This window comes from Festucalex cinctus, chromosome 5 (assembly GCF_051991245.1).
Source record: "Festucalex cinctus isolate MCC-2025b chromosome 5, RoL_Fcin_1.0, whole genome shotgun sequence".
Lineage (NCBI taxonomy): Eukaryota > Metazoa > Chordata > Actinopteri > Syngnathiformes > Syngnathidae > Festucalex > Festucalex cinctus.
In genome coordinates, this window is record NC_135415.1 from 29,182,115 (window position 1) to 29,201,528 (window position 19,414).

At 38.3% G+C, this 19,414-nt stretch overlaps 3 protein-coding genes across 5 annotated transcripts; 2 read left to right on the top strand and 1 right to left on the bottom strand.

Annotated features, from left to right (window-relative positions):
• Positions 1–1,203: 1,203 nt before the first annotated feature.
• Positions 1,204–5,289, bottom strand: unc119b (unc-119 lipid binding chaperone B). Its single transcript, XM_077521197.1, has 5 exons — positions 4,762–5,289; positions 4,000–4,113; positions 2,321–2,429; positions 2,025–2,197; positions 1,204–1,914 (listed from the first exon to the last, which is right to left on the bottom strand). Exons 1-5 carry the CDS (start codon positions 4,994–4,996, stop codon positions 1,802–1,804), a joined length of 744 nt encoding a protein of 247 aa, XP_077377323.1. The 5' UTR covers positions 4,997–5,289; the 3' UTR covers positions 1,204–1,801.
• On the top strand, positions 4,622–7,648 carry pop5 (POP5 homolog, ribonuclease P/MRP subunit). 3 transcript variants are annotated; one of them, XM_077521201.1, is made up of 5 exons: positions 4,622–5,424; positions 5,505–5,647; positions 6,707–6,856; positions 7,256–7,333; positions 7,446–7,648. In XM_077521201.1, exons 1-5 carry the CDS (start codon positions 5,405–5,407, stop codon positions 7,538–7,540), a joined length of 486 nt encoding a protein of 161 aa, XP_077377327.1. In that variant the 5' UTR covers positions 4,622–5,404; the 3' UTR covers positions 7,541–7,648. The 3 variants fall into 3 exon arrangements, with proteins under 3 accessions (XP_077377327.1, XP_077377328.1, XP_077377325.1); XM_077521199.1 differs by having other exon boundaries at positions 4,635–5,424; positions 7,250–7,333; XM_077521202.1 differs by lacking the exons at positions 7,256–7,333; positions 7,446–7,648 and adding an exon at positions 6,940–7,235 and having other exon boundaries at positions 4,625–5,424.
• Positions 7,649–8,446: 798 nt separating this feature from the next.
• rnf10 (ring finger protein 10) lies at positions 8,447–19,067 on the top strand. The gene is made up of 17 exons (XM_077522260.1): positions 8,447–9,017; positions 10,069–10,253; positions 10,375–10,580; positions 10,666–10,756; positions 10,839–11,023; positions 11,114–11,250; positions 11,454–11,608; positions 12,709–12,828; positions 12,919–13,153; positions 13,375–13,508; positions 13,883–14,000; positions 15,124–15,225; positions 15,306–15,443; positions 15,996–16,084; positions 17,569–17,626; positions 17,974–18,135; positions 18,235–19,067. Exons 1-17 carry the CDS (start codon positions 8,861–8,863, stop codon positions 18,306–18,308), a joined length of 2,346 nt encoding a protein of 781 aa, XP_077378386.1. The 5' UTR covers positions 8,447–8,860; the 3' UTR covers positions 18,309–19,067.
• The last annotated feature ends 347 nt before the right edge of the window (positions 19,068–19,414 follow it).

Consider the following 19,414-nt stretch of genomic DNA (forward strand, 5'->3'; position numbering starts at 1 on the left):
GTTATAGAATCTTGCAGCTGATCATATTTATGCCCCCACACCGAACACCACGTTTAATTAACTGACATTTATTGCAAAATTATTACTATAAAAATTGAAAACCCCGACAATACACTTTGTAACTTTTTTTTTTTTTTTTTTTTACACAATATGTTCTAAAGAAGTGAATCTTATTTGCAAAACCCCTTTATTATCAGTAACTACTGAGAAAGAGTGGTACAAATTTAATCTGGACTTTTTTTCTGCTTTTTTATAGGACTATTGACCAATATATAAAAATCTGATCATGTGAAATATAATCAAAAATGTTTTCCCATTTACAATACCAGAGCTAATAACCTGCAATTCAACCATATACACTGCAGTGACTGCACATCCCATTTTTGTGCATTCAAAAAAGACCAAATAAACACTTGTGTAAAAATCTACAAGAGCTAATCAATGTTGGATGACAATTCACAAATTTCTTTTCACAATGAACATTTTGATGAAAGGCACATAAAGTTGTTTCAACGAATGCTTAAAAAAAAACAAAGTAAAACTACTTTGCTAATCAAAAGATTTCCACGCTTTTTTAATGTGAAACAATACTAAACATTTCTAGTGTGAGAGTTAGTAACGCCTTCCAAGTAGACACTGACTTTAAATTTGTGTAGCTGAAATTGGGTGGAAGCAATTTTTCAAATAGTAAAGAATTCCACTTTCAGGCACACCATGATCAAGACTAGGACAGTGGTTCTTATATATGCAATATGAATGCTCATGTATAACAGAATATACGGTGTTCCACAGAGCTCAATTCTGGGGCCTCTGCTGTTTTCATTGCATCTGCTGCCCCTGGGTTCCATCTTAAGAAAACAGTGGTGATTGTTTTATTGTTTTAAAATGCTCTATACATTTAGAGTTGTGTGACAGGAGTCATGGTCCAAACTGCATGATTTGCAATGCCAAGTTGAGCAATTCTAATCCAGCAAAACTAGCTAACTAGCAAGACGAAATGGACACTTCACTTCCTTAAGTCGCATGAAGATGGATAATACAGTACAAGAACACAACGCTTTCTGAATTCATGGTGAAGAGAGCCAGATTCAATGAAAAGGCTAGTTTCCCTGTTTGTCTTGAAATTAATGAAGAAATTAAAAAAAAAAATAAAAATCACATTTTAGCATACAATGCTCATTTTAACAGGATGAAAATGACACCTGATGTCAAGAAAACTTTATTTTAACTTAAAGACGGTTATACTAACATGATATAAATTAACCAAGCATGTTATATCAAGCACATCCATCTCAAATATTTCACACAAAAGTCCCAGCAATATAAAAAATGATATCAATATGAGTGGATGAAAAAGACCTATCACTATGAATACTATACAACTTCTATTCAGTGCTCCTTATTCTTTACGAGGAGCAATTGTCACTTGAGAAAAAAAAAAACAGTTTGAGGCAATTCATTGGAAAACTATCTTACAATACCAAATCGAGTTGTAACAGAACCTCTATCACTCGAGTTCTGTGATTGTCCCTTTCCAGCAGAGACGCAAACTAAAATAAAGGCAAACAGTGCACAAACTGTCACATTATTCTTATGTGACAAGCTTGAACAGAATTTTCCTCAGCGTCAAAAATCCCTGTAAGATTCTAAACAGATTCACGAAAGCATCGAATGTCAGACGTGGTTTGTTGATTCTGCTGATGAAGGAAGAATTCATCCGTCTCAGAAAATAAAACTAAATCTAACAAGATTCGTACAAAACAAATCGGTTGTATTACATTTAGTTGTCCTCCTCAAGGCCTTACTGACCACCATTATAGGCATAGTCTGCCTTGTTGTGCATGATGAGCTTGTTGTCCACAAAGTAGAAACTGTCTGATCTGGTCTCATAAGGATGCTCCACCATTTGGTGAACTGAAAAAAAAAAAAAAACAAAGGGAAGAAAATACAGGACAGATGAAGTATGCCCAACTATCAATGTTAGCTATTATTTAGGCACAGTAAAAAGACAAAACAGGACCTACTGAGGTCATCTGGAAGTTGTGGAAACTCGTAAATGTGTTCACACGTGTTGCGGCTGTTGGGAATGCAAAAGCCGAAGTCAAAGTCAAAGTTTTTGAGAAGGCGTCCCTGAAAGTAATGCCTCTCGATCATACGGAAGTTGTTGATGGGACGATCGCCAACGGTGAACTCCACACTGACGTTTGGAAACAGAGAAATAAAGAGTTCAAGCGTCAGTTGTGCACAGACTTCTTGTTCGAATGCTGACAACCGTGTCCTTAGTTGTGTGAAACAAACGTTATGGTCCGTTTGCACTTACGTTGCACCTACAGTCTGTAGTTTCAGGAACGCTGGCGTAAACTGATATCGCACAAAGCGTCCAGCACTGACGTCAACGTCTCCGTTCCCCTCTTCAGCCTCGACAGGACCTGAAAGACAAAACCAGTTTAGCTGCTCGGAAATCAAATTGTCGAGGTAGGAGTGATCGTCATTTCGCAACAATAACAATAGCTGCGCTAAACGAATCACGCAGCTCTCATCAGAATACTGAAACAAATCTTCCCTGCAATTCACATTTATATAATTCACATTTATATCTGTTGAATATAAAAATACATTTAAAAAGAAATGAGTTTGTTGGGCATTTATTTGCTAAATGCGTATCAGGAAGAAATTTGCAGTTATGCCTCATGTAATTTATTATTTAACTTTTTAAAATATTATTCCACTGATGTTTCAAAGGGTCAGTGGGCAATTTAGACATTGACATGTAAAAGATGCAAACAATTCCCCACTCTAAACAAATAAATCAATCAAAACAAACACTTGAAATAAGTAGACATTTGGTAAAATGTAGGCAGCATCACAGTATTTTACAGTCCTTTAAAAACGCAGCATCGTCCAAAGTCAAATTCCAGTTCAGCATTCATTTGGAGTTACAATTGGAAAAGTCACCAAGTCACAAAAACATGGAGGCGGAAATCATTGACATTGGCATATAATGTAAGATTGAATTAGCATAGTTTCATGTTGTATTGTGACCTAAATTATTGTCTGTGTCGAATGTAGGCATAGACTGATAATCAGCCATATTGGGCATTGTGACGACTACCGATATTATCAGCCTTTTTTTTTTTTTTTTTTTTTTTAATCTGATGGCCGATAAAAGGTAAATCTAAAACCATTATAAATGCGGAACTATTTATTTAAATGTTCAGTTTACTTTACAAGAGATGCTGCTGACCTTGGGAACCTTTTGTTTTTGGTCGAAATTACAACAAAGCAATGTGAAAGTTTAAGATTTCGGGTATTTTTAAATTTTAGTATTGTCTAAGATAAAAATAAAAAAAATAAAAAAAACTTCTACATTTTTGAAAAGTCTGAAAAAATGTTCAATAAACATGCTTTAAGACATTACAACAAAGTAAAGACCCCCCCCCCCCCCCCCTTTTTTTTTTCTTTACTAAAAATAAATATAGGCTTCAACTGTCGCCGGTTATCGGCCTCCTTGACTACTAATAATCAGCATTAGTATCTGATGTTTATTCTATTTATTTATCTATGTATCTATTTATTCACTCACCTACTTCTTATTAATTTACTGATGCACACTTTATTTACTTGTATACGCACTTAAAAATGTTTGCTTTGTTCTTGTTTTTCTTATTCTTTACTGCATGACCCATTTCTGTTTCATGTACAGAACTTTGTATACGGCAATGCTTGTTTTAAAGTGTTTTATATAATAAAGTTGAGTTGAGTTTATGATTTATTTTTTTTGTTGTTGTTCAGATTACATTTGTATTGGACTGCCATGAAATTTGTGTATTTATCTCTTGATTGTCTTTATTACTAAAATTTTAAATAATCAATAAACTTTATAAAAAATAAAAATAAAAAACTACTTTTAACACGTTTACCGTTATTAATCAAATTATATGAACGTGTACACACACAACTACTGTGTTAATTGTCAGGTTCAATTGACACATCATTTACCACTGTTGGGAGGCTTGGCGATCTCAAACAGAACTGTGCCAGTCTCAAGATCTCTGATCTTGAAACGGGTAAAGTCGATGTTGTAGATATTATCTTCAGGTTTGCAAAGATAGTCTGCAAACAGGAAACAAAATATTAGTTCAAATTTTGACAGAATGCACAACAGTTGTGCTGTCACAACTGTTTTCTCACTCCTGTGAGGCACTGGACGGAAAGCATTTGTACAGTATATAGGCTTCAAGTTCTTTAATGACGCACTGTGATTAAGGAGGGAAGTAGCGCCATTGTTGTCTGCTGCAGGAAAAGGCCAAAACAATGAGAGGCATTTAATATTGGCTGCAGCTCCGATGACAGACCCCATGTTTGGAGCCATAGTGTGAGTCAGACTCGGGTAGCCTCATGCGCATAGTTCCTCCAGTTTCTTATAAAACTATAAGAGTTCATGCATTAGAATAGTTACATGTTTTAGCATCAATAATGGCACAAATATAAAAGTATATGGGTTACTATGGATATAATTTAACAGTGCATGTCACCTCCTACTTACACGTCCTACCTAAGAACTTTAAGTTTTGCTACTTTGACTTTAACACTAATTACAATTATTCATCGCATTCCATTGTTAATGTGCACCTGTGAGAAAGCTGACCAACCAGGAGACTAGTCCCCTTTAGCAAGATCGGTTAGCAATGCGTACACCACAAACAATAGTGCTTGGTGTCTAGCGATACATTTAAGCTAGTAAAGCTACCGTTCACGTACCCTCCGTGACGGCACGGAGTCCCAGGACGTGATCCGGAGAAATCTCTCCTCCGAGCGCCCGAAGTTCATCTTCTGTGACGACGGGCCACTTATCCGTTTGACTGCGCCTGGATTTGAGCTTTTTTAACATCCCTCCAACTGCTTTTCGGTCTTTGCGGTTCGACTCCGTGCCAGCGTCTGCGTCCGTGTGTCCCTTCCCGACTGTTGGTGCCGCTTTGTTCCGAGAACCGTGCATATTAGGCACCGTGGCGGCGGTAGGAAGAAAACAAATAGTTGTGCTTTTTTTATTTCACAGCGCCTTGGCAAATAACGGCTGCAATTTCAAGATGGCGTAAAGCGTGTATCGGTGACGGAAAAGTACGACTGCGGTTGGCTTGGCTAGAACGATGTGCGTTGTCATAGTTACCACACGGGTATGAGTGATTTGTTGCTCGGGGCCTCCCGTTTTATTTTAACTTGGGTGGCTACTCGTAATTACTTGCTTCAAACCGGTTACATTACAACGGCGCTTGACTCGAAACCCAAAAGTAGCGCACATTCGTCTTCAGTATCATTAATGCCCAGCATGCGGCGCTAAGGTATCTGGCAAATTAGATGTTTTGTTGACGGAAGTTGGCGGTCATAGAAGAAGAAATTAGCAGCGATGGTGAGAGTTAAGTCGAGGTAAGTTGAGAGCACGGATTCATGATTTATGTCTAACGGTGTTATTGTGAGTTCGTTTCTGAAATTGTATTTGTTGACAGGTATTTACTCTGTGAGATAAACGTGACCGACAGGAACAGACTCTTCCTCCTGACTGAGAAAGATATCTACCTGGCAGTGAAAGAAGCGGTGGCCCGCATACACGGCGACTATGGAACGGCCATGTGCAGCACGAGATTCTGTGGTAAACAAATGTTATGTACTTATTCGTATTACAACTTGCTCAGCTTGGTGGTTTGGGAAAAAAAAAAATCCGATTCGGGGAGGGCTGACATCCAGCGTTTGCTATTCGTCGTTGTTCGTTGCACAAAGCTCGGGATTATTATTATGTTTTTGCGAAGCAGTTTTGCAAATCAATGACTTAATTTGAGGAGTAAATTTCTAATTTTGTGGAGCATTTTTTTTTCCAACCAGCCAGTTAATTTCAGGGACATAGAGCAAGAGTTTTTATTAAACAATTAAAAAAAATATATAATATATCAAATGAACGATTGTTTTTCTTTTTTTATATAATCAAAAGTTTTCATTTCTTAAATTTACACTGTGTGAAGCAACAAACTTTCTTTTCTTGTCTAGAAGCAAAGCTAAATGGGCTAAAAAAATAAAATAAAATAAATAAAAGTAATGTAATTTTGAGAACATTTATTGTCCTCAAAATTCAGGGCTCTATTGTAAAACCAAATAACATTTCTGCTATTGTAATTATTTTATACTAATGTAAGTGTAGCAAATTGGGTTATGTATATTGTTTGATACCATTATGTTCCGTTTTACTAAGCGATGCTATTTCCGAGCATCTCAGAATGCATCGTGTGACTCGCTGAGGGGAGGGATGGGTTGAAAGTGCGGATGTGAGAGAGGACATAGTCATGTGTACTCTTCGCCTCAGACCGCTATTGTCCTACAAGTATATAGGGCCAAAATATCCCTTGTGAAAATTAAATTGCACTTTAAAAAAATGCCACCAGAGGGTGCTAGAACTGCACAAATGAAAATCAACCAGATTTTTTTTTTAAATATATGTGCTGCTTTTAATATCGTGACATGACAATGACGATATCGTGGCAGTTTTGTCGTTGCATCCCTAGTGATCAGTGGCCCAGCATCAGTGTGTGGGCCATTGTAGCACCAGTTTTTAAAGCAGAAGATTAAATGTATACTGTAATCAATGTCATCACCCAGATGATACTGTACAGTGTTCACGTCAAAGTACCGTATTTACTTTTGTTTTCATTCCTTTCAGTGAAATACCTTAACGCCCAAACAGGAATGGTATTCCTGCGATTCCCGAAAATGGGCTACAAACTGCTGTGGTCAGCACTACCTTTCATCACCAGCATTGGTACCCGGAGCCAGAAAACACCATGTTTTCTGAACTGTCTGCATGTAGGGGGTAAGAAAATAATCATCTTGTACTTACTGTACATTTGGAGTGTTTGTTAAATATGTTTAACTTCAATTCATATTCCTTTTTAGACTTCAAGACTATCACTGGCGTCGGGCTGAAACCTTGTACCTATAAAATAGTCACTTTTCAGGAGACCTCAAAAACAGCATGTTTGTTCAACCGTTAACATTATGTTATGAAAGAGAGCAAACTATTTTCAGTACTTTAGAATGGTCAACAATTTCTTAAAAAAAAACAAAAAAAAAAACTGAAATTTATCAAATTGTGACTTATGAGGTTCTGGCCAGACGCCAGCAATATGAAAGATCACGCATTTTATCATACATACATTTTTGGCGCATTTGAATAATCAATTAATTCAATTTAATATTTCCTAAGGAACAGTCAGAACTTGTCAGAAGTTTCTGATACATTACAACAAACAGCAGCTCCATCGAATGCTCCCAAGTTGTAAAAATGAAGGTAAGTCTTATCATTGATAATTGTGTACTTGTTTTCGGAACCACTTTAACGTTCTCGTGGTTTAAGGATTGTCAAAGAAAACTGACATTTTGTTTGTTTTGCTGAATTGCAGAAGACGAGAAACAGGTTCGCAAAGCTATCTTGAGTTGCTCCGTAGTGCAGGGAGCATATGAAGATGAACCTGATGATGGTGATGAAGAAGCGTGACCTCACGATGCGAGACCCACTCTCGCACCCTGTGTTATATCGAGTTTCATTCATTCTTGCCTGTTCTGTGCATCTTTTTTTTTTTTCAATAAAATGAAAATTGTTGGATGTTTTAAGTTTATTCAATTCTTAGATATCGATTAAATATTATTTTTTGTTGTTGTTGAACTACAAATCCGGTGAACCTGGCCAATACACACCAACTAATAAAGATGATGAAATAAGTACTTGATTGGTTGCAAATCCTATTGAATATTTCCTTTTCCTGGGGCAACATTTAATCATTTTAAGTGTTTCAATACATGGCTATTTTAGCCACCCAGCCATATTTGACATCAGGGTGGTTGATGTTGAATTCAAAGCTCTGGCTCAACTTCTTCACGTTTTACATAATAAATTAGTAATGTCTTTAATTCACAGAAACAGTTTTACACGTTGTGAAATGAGTACATTACGATACAAAATGCAAACCCCTTATCGTGCAGATGTCACACCGGTGGCAAAAATTCTAAGAAGTTATCTTTAAAAATAAAAAAAAATATGCTGACACTCAAATTTACTTTGCTCCTTTTTTTTTTTTAAGGCAGAATTGCCCCAATTTAATTGTACTTCCCAGATTGCAATGCAATGTCAATGTATGCATTAATCATTATTGATCCCCCAAAACATGTTACTTAATTTTGAACTTCCAACTCGCATTCAAGACACGGCGCCTGCACGTGGATGTTTTAAAAACAGGCAACATTACACCGTTCAAAAGGAATAATTCGCTTATCCACTGCAATTAAAGACCATGATCTGTAATTGTTCAATCCAATGACGACGATTAATAAGCACTGTCGTGATTGCGACTGGCTTTATTACGTAGACTACATTTCCCAAGATGCGCTAAAAGGCCTCGAATGAACATATTTGCTGCATCGAGAAGCAACATCCGGGTCTCTCAGGATTCTGACTGGCGACCCGTCGCCATTCGTGCAAGCGAATAGAAATATATTTTTGGAGCAAAATATTAAGATTGATAAAGTCACGTTATTAGGGAGCGTTTAATCCATCGGATTGGCTAATTGTTGGCCTGCTCGAGAAGGAGCTTCTTTTTGGGGGTCTTGGCCCCGTGCGGCGAGTTTTCGTCCTCTCTTCTCAAAGCCTCCATAACTTGAGACGCCGATATCGTGTCTCTTGTTTTTTTTCCCTCTGGATTATTTTGTTGTAAAGATGTCGCCGTGATGGGTTCTCCGCGTTTGAACGATATGAATCGGGGCCTTCGCCGCCTAACCCGCACTCATTGCAGCCCAATTTATTCCTTTGATATTTCGTTTAATGCTAGAGAGCTCAGTAGCTCTCGGCTCGAAGCTCGGCCTCGTTCACAGCACAGAAACAAACATGGAGAAGAACCCGAGCAGCAGCAGCAATACCAAGGTTCCACCTCGTTCAACCTCCTCTGGGCCAACCCCGGGGGAATCTAAACCCAAATCAGGTAGCCTACAACAAATAAATGCATTCAGTATTAAAAATGTCAATCGATTTTGGAAACACGATGTCTCTTGATGCGCGCCTGTCTGTTAAGGCCTCGTCGTAGGGCGGCATGGTTTGGTTTGTGCAACATGGCTGACATCGCTGTCAAAACATTTGACCCGCTTTCCAAAGTTAACGGTGACATGCTTGTCCCGGTTCATGCTGATTTATGTCATTTGGTAATTGGTACTTAGCTATGCTATTACGTGAATGTTAGCCTGTTAACTAGGCATTTAGTTGCATTCTGGTTTATATAACAGCCTCAAATGTAGCCATAATGTAAAGTTCACCAACAATAGTTGGTTTGTGCTGCTGGTATTACGATGACGGTATGATGTGAACGGAAGTAAAACTAAATTGCATAATACATTTTCATAAACTAAATCCTGGATATTTCGCCGGGACAGGCCAACTCTACTGCTAGTGTTATTTTGCCGTGAACTGCTGTGATAGGTCAATAGCTGCACGAGTCATCACTGGGCGTGGTTCCTGCATCGCTTCACCTACTTCTGTGTCTTTTCACAGTTTTCGTTTTGTTTTACAACCAAAAATAGACTATCTGCCTTACCAGCCTAACCATAACCCTCAAGAGCATGGCTATCAGGAAGTAAGTAGTCTTTTCAAATGCAGCAATTTTCTTTTTGTTCTCTCAAATAAACATGAAACAAAATGACTCGTTTACAACTCCCAAATGGCTGTGAGAAATTGTGGTTTAAAAAATATGTGGAGAGTGGGATTCAATGTACCCAAGACTTTGGGGCCGACCACAATAACCAGTATGCCAGGAGCTAGTACACACATCTACTGGTGCAGAATACTTGTGATTCTCGTGAGACTCACTGCAAACTAGCGGTTGGTGGCAAAATGTCCACTTTGTTACCTAAAATACTGTACTGTGATATTTATGCATATTAGAATTAATTATTCTACAAATTCTGCAGTGGAATGAGGACACTTTGATGATCATACATTTTCGCAGCTCACACATTTTTCCTTTCTTTTTCATTTTTCAGAAAATAAGAATAATGGAGGCACCAAGCGCTATGGCCGCAAACGGGAGCCCTCCTTTCCCAAAACAGAAAACTTCTCGGGCCCACGTCGCACCAATCCACAGAAAAGCAAGAATTTTGACAAGAGACCCCCCCAGAGAGGTGGAGGGCGACAGTTTGGGGTTGCAGGTGGAGGACGACGGGAGGAGGTTGCTATTTTAATATCAGAATTCTGTATTTAAAATCTTGTGTGGATGTATTTTTATCCAGATAATTTAATTAGAACCGTGGTCGTCCTGTGTAATTGTCATTCACTTCTTACCTGTTCAGGTAGCAGAGACCCGCCGGGCAGAGTTTAGCCCGGCTCAATTTGCTGGACCGAAAAAAATAAGCCTGAACCACCTGTTGAACTTCACCTTTGAACCTCGTGGAGGTAATGGTGCTGTCGGAGATGGCGGCTACGCCTGTTGGGGACGCCGAAATAAATGGGGTCACAAGCACAAGCCCTTTAACAAGGAGCTTTTCCTGCAGGCCAAGTAAGCAAATAAAGTGTAGCATGAATGAGGACACAAAAGATTGTATGTTATCAATCAAGTTTTACAATCGTTGTGTTAATTTTAGTTGCCAGTTTGTGGTGACTGATGACCAGGACTACAAGGCTCACTTCACTGATCCTGACACTTTGGTCAACTGGGACTGTGTGCAACAAGTGGTTAGTGCCATCCTACCCAGTGTGGGATGTGTTCTTTGTCTTAGCCACAAACGTTTAAATCCCTCTTGATTTGTCCATGCAGCGGATCTACAGTCATGAGGTGCCATCTTGCCCCATCTGTCTCTACCCACCTGTGGCAGCTCGCATCACGCGCTGTGGACATATCTTCTGCTGGCCTTGCATACTGCACTACCTGTCTTTAAGTGACAAGACTTGGTCAAAGTGCCCCATATGTTATGAAGCTGTTCACACAGTGGATTTGAAGAGGTAATACCTACAGTTTAAACAAAATAAATACTTAGTTTACTTTTTCAGTAGCTTATTGTAATTGTAAAATGAAATTAATTCTTGTTGTAGTGTGGTTGCTATGGAGACCAGGCAGTATGTGGTTGGGGATGTCATCACCATGCGCCTCATGCGGCGGGAAAAGGGGGCTGTGGTGGCCCTGCCAAGCTCTCAGTGGGTGAAAGTGGAGGAGCCTGTGCGGTTTGGAGGTGAATAATCAAAACATTACTATGGTTCTGTAAACTTCAGTATGTTTTTGCTGTTGTGGTGTAGTTTAATCACAAAATCACTCATGTCTTAGACCACTCCAGGAGACCTTTTTAGTCGGTTGATGTGCACACAACTGCTGTGAAGAAAAACAACTCGAGAAACAAGATGCCATTCAACATGGATGTCTACTTTTGTTCTTCAGATGCTTCTTTGAGCCCGTATTCCAAGCTGCTGCTCACCTCCTCCACGCAGGTCCTCAGCCTCGTGCAAGAGGAGAAGGCAGTCCTGCAGGCTCAGCTATGCCAGGAAGAGGACTCGCAAGGTTGCTTCATCCAGAGCGCACTTTGCCATTTGCAGGTAAATATCCGCGTGCGTGCCCGAGTCATTTTGCCAATGTTATATTTTTCAACAAAACATGAGGCTGTTATGAAGCCAACACAAGCCTTATTAATCATTTTCCAGTATTGGATTAGGCATTGTGTACAAAGAATAAGAGTGCAAATATCTTTGGCATCTGGATTTTAGTTTAAACCGATTAAGTGTCCGAATTCGATCGTACGGTGATCGTGACGTGAAGACGTCTTCGTTCATTTCAATGGGAATTTGCTGCCGTAATGAGCGAGAAAAAGATGTCTTGGATCCCAAATATTGTTAAGAGTAAAGTCTACACGTCCGGTTTCATATCATTCCATCTGTGGGGGGGTGGCTGCTCTTAATTAACTCATTCACTCCCAGGACATTTTTGCTGTTTTACTGGATTTTGCAAGGCCCATAGAATATTGTGTCCTATTGCTATAAAAACATCTACCAAAAGAAAGATTAGAGCCTCTTCTTTCATCAGGAAAAAAAAAAATCATATTTCTATCTGTTTCCATTTTGCATTAATTAGCATTAGAATATGGCTAAGTTTCATCATTATTCACAAATCTGTTTAAAATAGTGAGGAAAATAGATTTTTGATCTCTTATACTCTGCTGCCATCTGCTGGCCTATTTTGTAATAACTACCATTACTTCAAGCATTCTCTTCAGTTCAGAGGCTGCATCAAAGCCAAAACGTATAAATACATCTTTGGGAGCATGGTAATATTTAAAATAGAACGTATTTATACGTTTTTGGGAGTAAATGAGTTAATGCGCGCTAAAGCCGTGCTTAGCACATGACATGTAGCTTAGTCTAGCAGAATACAAGTTGCCCGGATGTTTACCGTCCACTTGGACTCGCCGACGGCTGGATGTAGTGATGGGCGTTACAGTTCTTTTGGGTGTACTGAATCACTAGAATCAGTTCATTGAAAAGAACCGTTCAAAAGATTCGTTCCTTGAAAATTTTGAAATTTTCTAAAATGGCTGGCAGTGAATGAGTTAATAATTTATTATGAGCATCCCTTTTATTTGTGGTTGTACAATAATAATAATAATTTAAAAAATGGGTACCGTTCGTTCTTTGTGGTTTAGGAGCAAGAAGAACTGTTGCTGCAGAAGCAACCAGGCAACATGATTGATTTATCCGCTCTGGCTCTTGAGGAACCTGCTTCTCCTGCAGACCAAGTGGTGACCATTAACAGCTCTATCAAGGTATAATTGAAAGAACAGGTTTTTTTTTTTTTCTTAATTGACCTTCCTGTCTTGAGCCACGGTCGCCATTAATTTGGTCTCTCTCTTTAGCCTGTGCTGCAATACTCTTCTGCTTTTGATGATGAGGTGGCAGAAGTGCCAGCTGCTGAGGCATTACAGGGGTCGCCTGAAGATGCTTTGGAAAGTGTGCTTGAAGAACCTCCTAACGATGTGTTGGATCAAGCCCCGCCCCACATTTCTGGTGATGAAAACTCTGACAAAGAGTCAGAATCAAGTCACACTCAAACCAGCCAGGTGCACGGACCCTTTTATTATTTCTACCAAGGTTGGTATTTTCAAGTTCTTTTCTCAAAAGCCTTAATAGTTCAATTTAAAGGTTGCGTGTCTCGTTTGTTGGTTAAGACACAAACCTAATAATTTAATTTTTCTAAGCAAAAACCAAGAATGATTACTTAGCACTGAAAACAAACATACTGCTGTATCACCAACTTACCTTTTTTTTTTTTTCTTCTTCTTCTTGTAATAATTCCAATATTTTTCCTCTAGCTGATGACTGCCAGCAGATGTTCTTGCATCCTGTGAATGTACGCTGTCTGTTGAGAGAATATGGCAGCTTGGAGGCCAGCCCAGACTCCATCACTGCCACAGTGGTGGAAATCGAGGGCCACACTGTCACTGAGGTCAGAAAATCTGAAGTACATACTGTACAAGGCTTGTTTTTGTTAACGACAGTAATTACATCAATTTAATTTTCTTTTTATTGTACACTTTATGGTGGCCTAACTTGTTTAATGACATTGAACTGTATAACCCTTATGTGTTCTATTTACAAGATGAAGAAAAGATCAAATGGCTGTTTGATGGTGATGTTTTTGTAATTTCAAATTTTATATCTAAAGCCTGGAAAAGAAGACGAGGCTATTTTTGACACAAAGTTTTTGTTGCTTCCATTATATAACAGCCTTCATACACCGGTTATTTAACACTATCACAAAAAAACTATCATTACGGTCTTCACAATTTAATATTTCTTTTTTTGTTGTCTTTATTACAGGAGATCCGCCGTCGACATCGTTACTTGTCACATCTGCCGCTCACATGTGAGTTCAGCATCTGTGAGTTATCGTTGCAGCCACCAATCCTGTCCAAGGAAACCATGGACACATTCGCAGGTTTGTATATGCGATATGAACTACGTGGTTCAATTTGGGGATTTTTCTTCCAAGTGGCACAATTCTGTTTTTGTGTCATAGCGGCGTAAAATATGAATAGGATATCCTTGGATCAGAATCAGACTTTCTAAATGTTCTTTTAAATGTATTGTCAGTTTGACTGCAGTATGAATGGCTAAATAGAAATGTGGAGTTGATGTTAAGTCTTCACACTCCTGTTCAAATGCCATTTTTTTTTGTGATATAAAATAAAATGAGACAAAAAAAAATATTTCAAAAGTTTGTGTGACCTGCAAAAACCTGTAAAATAGGGGAAGTAAAAAATTAACAACTGAGCACAGCGTGCACACCGTTAAATAACTTTAGATAGTTTCGGTGTTCAGAATTAACCAATCAAACTCATTTTAAATGGGTGTCAGCAGAAATCTGCTATCATTCTCCCAAATGTAAATACAAGGTTTGGAATGGAAACGAGTATAGACCTGAGTCAGAGCGATCGTTTGTAGACTGTTTTAAAGAGGGCTGCGCAATGGAGATTCCCCTCACAATATCTCGGAACAGTGAGTAACATTGCCACATCAAGATGTGCCACATTTGTTTTTTATTCACCTTAAGATTGAAGTTTGTTCTTCAATTGAGGTTGAACGGATTATAGCTGGAAAGGTTTTGAAATCGGTCATTTTGGAGTTGTTTTTTTTTTTTTTTTTTTTTTTTTTTTTTTTTTTTTCCCCCCCTTCTTCATCACAAAAACCTGGCATTTGAAAAGTTATAAAACTGAACTGTCCTTCCAAGCCCACATAACGTTTTTTTATAGCTTTTATTTTTTTTATTTTTTTTTATTTTTTTTTTTTATTTTTTATTTTTTTTTTTAAACATGTATAATATATACATGTATAAATGTGTGCTTCTGGTCTGTGTTAACACATTTCATTGTTCATGTGAGCTTTGGATGTCTTCATGTTGGCTGAATTTCTTTCAGTGATATTAGATATGCATCACTTGAAATGTGCCTGTAAAAATAATAATAATAATAATAATTACATTGGGCACTAGTTGTACAGGAATTAAATTGTATACTGTATATTTTAACTTTTGCCAAAATGCATTTTCGCACAACCCAAAGATGAATTGGAGAAAAGAAAGCGCCTGAGACTGAAAAAAGCGAGAGATGAGAAGCGCAGAGAAAAGCGAATTGAAATGGAAGAGAACAAGAAGCAGGGTAAATGTAAGTGTACCTGCTGCTTTGAAAGTCTTCTACTGCAGGCCTCTTAGTAGGTACATTCAGTATATGCTCCTGGTTTTTAGATCCTGAGGTGCACATTGGACTAGAGAACCTTCAACATTTCCCGGCATTCGGGTCACCACCTCACAACAGCAGCCTTCTGGTCCATCCTGATTTTACTTTAGTCCCTGCGTCTCCTATTAGCAGCAGTCCTTCCTCTGGTAAGTTCTACCATCTTAGTGCTTATTCTGGTTCTCCAGGTGAACTCATCAGCCGATTAAGTATGTGAGCATTTCTGCCTGTAATTTTGTTTCAAACTAGAGGCAAAACAAGAATGTCACATTTTCTAAAAAAAATACAGAAGGCAGTGCATTCAATTTAGCTTTGTTTACAAAAAGTAAATAGGGTTGTGTACTTTTTGTACATGAGAACTTCAAACATCAAAACCTAAATGTAATTCATGCAATATCACATGAAATTACTAAAAGGATTGTGATCTTGTTCATGAATGCAAGTCAAAAAAAGTAGAAGTGTTGCCTTTTGTAGTGGCTTTTTCCCTACATTGTTTACATATGGGATAATTATGCTCAATCCAATTATTTTTCTGTCTGCAGTCTTAAAATATGCAAATGTGGCACCACCTCTTATCCTGGTGTTTGTAGATAAGAGAATATTGTCGTCAAATACGTTTTGTCACACTACAGAATGTGCATCTGCATGGGAAACCTAAGTAAACTTTCCCCCCCCCCCTTCTCCCCGTTTGTGTATTTCAGATGGGATGACATTCCCAAGTCTGAATGGACAAAGCTCTCCTATTGTGGGAAGTGTGGAGGATGACTCTCACTGCATGTCGTTTGCACAGGTGTGTTTAGTTATAATGATAAACTGAAGAACGTCTATTTGAATTGCGCTATTGTTGCACATAAAAAGATAGACTGGTTTGACAATTCCCCATCACCGTACATTGACCACAATGCATTCCCGCAATTGTTAAAAAGTTCACATTTTTACAGGTACACGCATGCATCTAGAGCTTTGCCTACCCACGATCAGTGAATTTCCCTGAAGTAGAGGACATTTATAAAAAAAAAAAAAAAAAAAAAAAAAAAAAAAAGGAGGGGGGTGAGTTAGGTTTCCACTGAGCCATAATGAAGCCACCGCACAGTTCCCCCCTTCTAAACACTTAGTACTGTAATGTACATCAGAAACTGAAAACAACAAAGGAACGGAGATTCTTTTATGGAAACCACCATGAAATTCAAAGACTCAAAACGATTTGAAGTGTTTCATAACTTTCCCCTTCTGCATTCTACTGATTGTACCAATCTGTGCTTACAGTAAATAAATCAATTTTCCCCAAACAATACACATTTACATCAATCATGGCCAATAATGTACATTATAAAATCATCCTACCGCCATTGATATCTCTGTCTAAAACACAATATAGGAGTGAGAAATTGGATAGCCTCTTTGTCTATTCAGCCAAAATGAGGCTGATGTGTAATGTTTCATATTCTTCTTTGAATTTACGCAGTCTTATATACACAATACTGTGCCATCAGCTAGTAGGTGAAAGTGTATTTGTTCCCTAAAATTGAGTTAGAACTGGACAAAAAAAAATTGAAATGGCAGGACTGTGAACCCAGAACCTGCGAAGTAGGCTTAGACCTCTTAACTCATTTGCTCCCAATAACGTGTAAATACGTTTTATTTTTTAAATGTTTTAAGTGTCCCAAAGACGTATTTATACATTTTTTTTGGTTGTTTGTTTGTTTTTTATGCTAAAGCATACAGAAGGCTTTGATGCAGCCTCTCGACTGCAAAGAATGGTTGCAGAAATGGTAGTTATTACACAAACGGCCAGCAGGTGGCAGCAGAGCAAAGGAGATCAATCAGGGCCATGTAGAAAAAAAAAAGCTAAATTACTTACAATTTTAAATAGATTTGTGAAGACTGATGAAACGTAGCTCTCTTCTAATGCTAATTGCTGCAAAACGGAAACAGATAGAAACATTTTTTTTTTCCCCCTGATGAGAGAAGAGACTTTAATCTTTCTTTTGGTAGGTTCCATGCTTTTATAACAATTGAACACAATATTCTGTGGGTCTTGAAAAATAAGTCAAAATTCAGTAAAACAGCCGGGAGCGAACGGGATTGCTTCTGGGAAAATGGCGGCGAGTGAATGAGATAATGTAGTGTACAGTTACAGTATAATGCTTTTGGCGTATTCTTTCAGCAGTCTTCTACTGTTGGCATCTTGTGAGAAGCCAAAAAAGCCACGATTTACAGAAACCTTATATGCAATGGTCATAAAAATTGTGACCCTTATTGTATTCCATGTAGATGCTGAGAGATGGGAAAGCCAGAGTTGATGGGCCGAGAATCACCACAACAAAGAAAGGTACTCTATTGCAAATTTTAATTTCATAAAAGTAGTGTGACCTAACCACAAGCTTGGAGCCGAAACAGATTGGTCTGAAAAAGCAGCTTTTCAAATGATCGTCATTTGCAGAGCTGATATGGTAGTAAGAACTGCAAATGATTATATTTCTACACTCACAGATTACCTTGTCAGCGTAAGTGTGCTTTGGTTAATGATACTATACCTACTGATGGGTGTGTTTGCAGGGTGAAATAATGGTTTTGTTGTATTGTATTCCGCGTCCTGTAAAACCTGTTTTGTGACTGTTGAAGAGCCACTCGTAAATAAATGCTCCCTTACAGTCAAGACTGTGCGTTGTCATGCAGATGCGCTGTTAGCGCCGCCAGCAGCAGACAGCGATGGAGAGAGTGACGGGTCAGACCGCGCTCCCGTGCCCAACTTTCAGAATTCTTTCAGCCAAGCATTTGAGAAGGCGCTTCTGCAGTTGGACAATTCGGAATCTTCTCCTCAAACCTTGGTTGTCTCAGGTGCGCCCATCTCTAAAATCGATTTTTGACAGGCTCCAACAGCATTTTTTATTTATTTATTTTTAAGTAACTTTACAGAACAAAATGTTTCTTTTACAGATGAGAAGGGCGGAAAGAAGAAAAAGAAAAAACAGAAACTTCTCTTCAGCACATCCATGGTTCACACAAAGTAGACACAACACTGAAATCAGTGACATGATATGTTTATTCGGATAACTGCTTTGCTTCCTTGCAAACCTTTCTGGGAGTTCAAAATGTTGCAAAGGATTTAAAAATGTACCCAAATGTTAGATGGTGTCAGTCGTATTGACTGAGGCAATTTTTTTTTCTCCCCAGTTCAATCTGTCTCATTTTCAGAATTTGTGCAACTTCTCTTTGGTCTTGCTAGGTGGAAATGAAGATATTTTACTAACACTGGATAAGATTAATTTTAGGTGCTTTATATTGTGAGTAGCAGTCAGCCAGCTGCAGGTACATTGCACCTCTGAAAATCTTTCCAGGATTCTCAGTGCTCAGATACACCTTTTACTCACATTAAAAAAAACTATAAGATTCACCCTTGAAGTACATTTGGGTTTCAGGTATTGCTTTAGTATTTTTTGGCAGTTTTAATCAATACACGCCCATTGTGTTGAAACGACAGCAGTATTGGCAATAAAGCGATAACGAGCTGAGCTTAAGCAAATGCCATCATATTCTCTGTGTAAACTATTCACTCAATTTCCTCCTCTTGTTTATTGACTTTTGGTTGCAATATAAATCTAGTTTCAGTGTTGCAGTTGTGTGAAGCTGGAGAATTGCTGCTGTTTGAAGAATGCTCGTGACACGACAAAGGGGGATGGAGGTTTTGTTTGAGGGTTCTTGAATTCACCTTTAATTTTGAGCAAATGCATAGGCAGGTAAAAAAATGAATAAACATTTATGCACAATCACATGAGTGACTGTTTTGTTCGCTAACAAGTTAATGTCAAAGACGATCAAGAAACATGTTTTGGCTATATCAATGTCTAGTTCTGCTGGTGTCAATTTCAAATATGTACGAAAAGCTAATGATCAGCATGAAATATGCTTTCATCTTCTTAACCGCTTACTCCTCACAAGGGTCGCTGGAGCCTATCTCAGCTGGCTATGGGCAGTAGGCGGGTTACTCCCCGAACTGGTCGCCAGCCAATCACAAGAGCATGAAATACAATGCAGTAAATCTTGCTCCATGATGGCACTAATGGGTTTAATCCTTGGGCAATTTTCAGATTGCTGAGATGCTCGACCTATTAAAAAA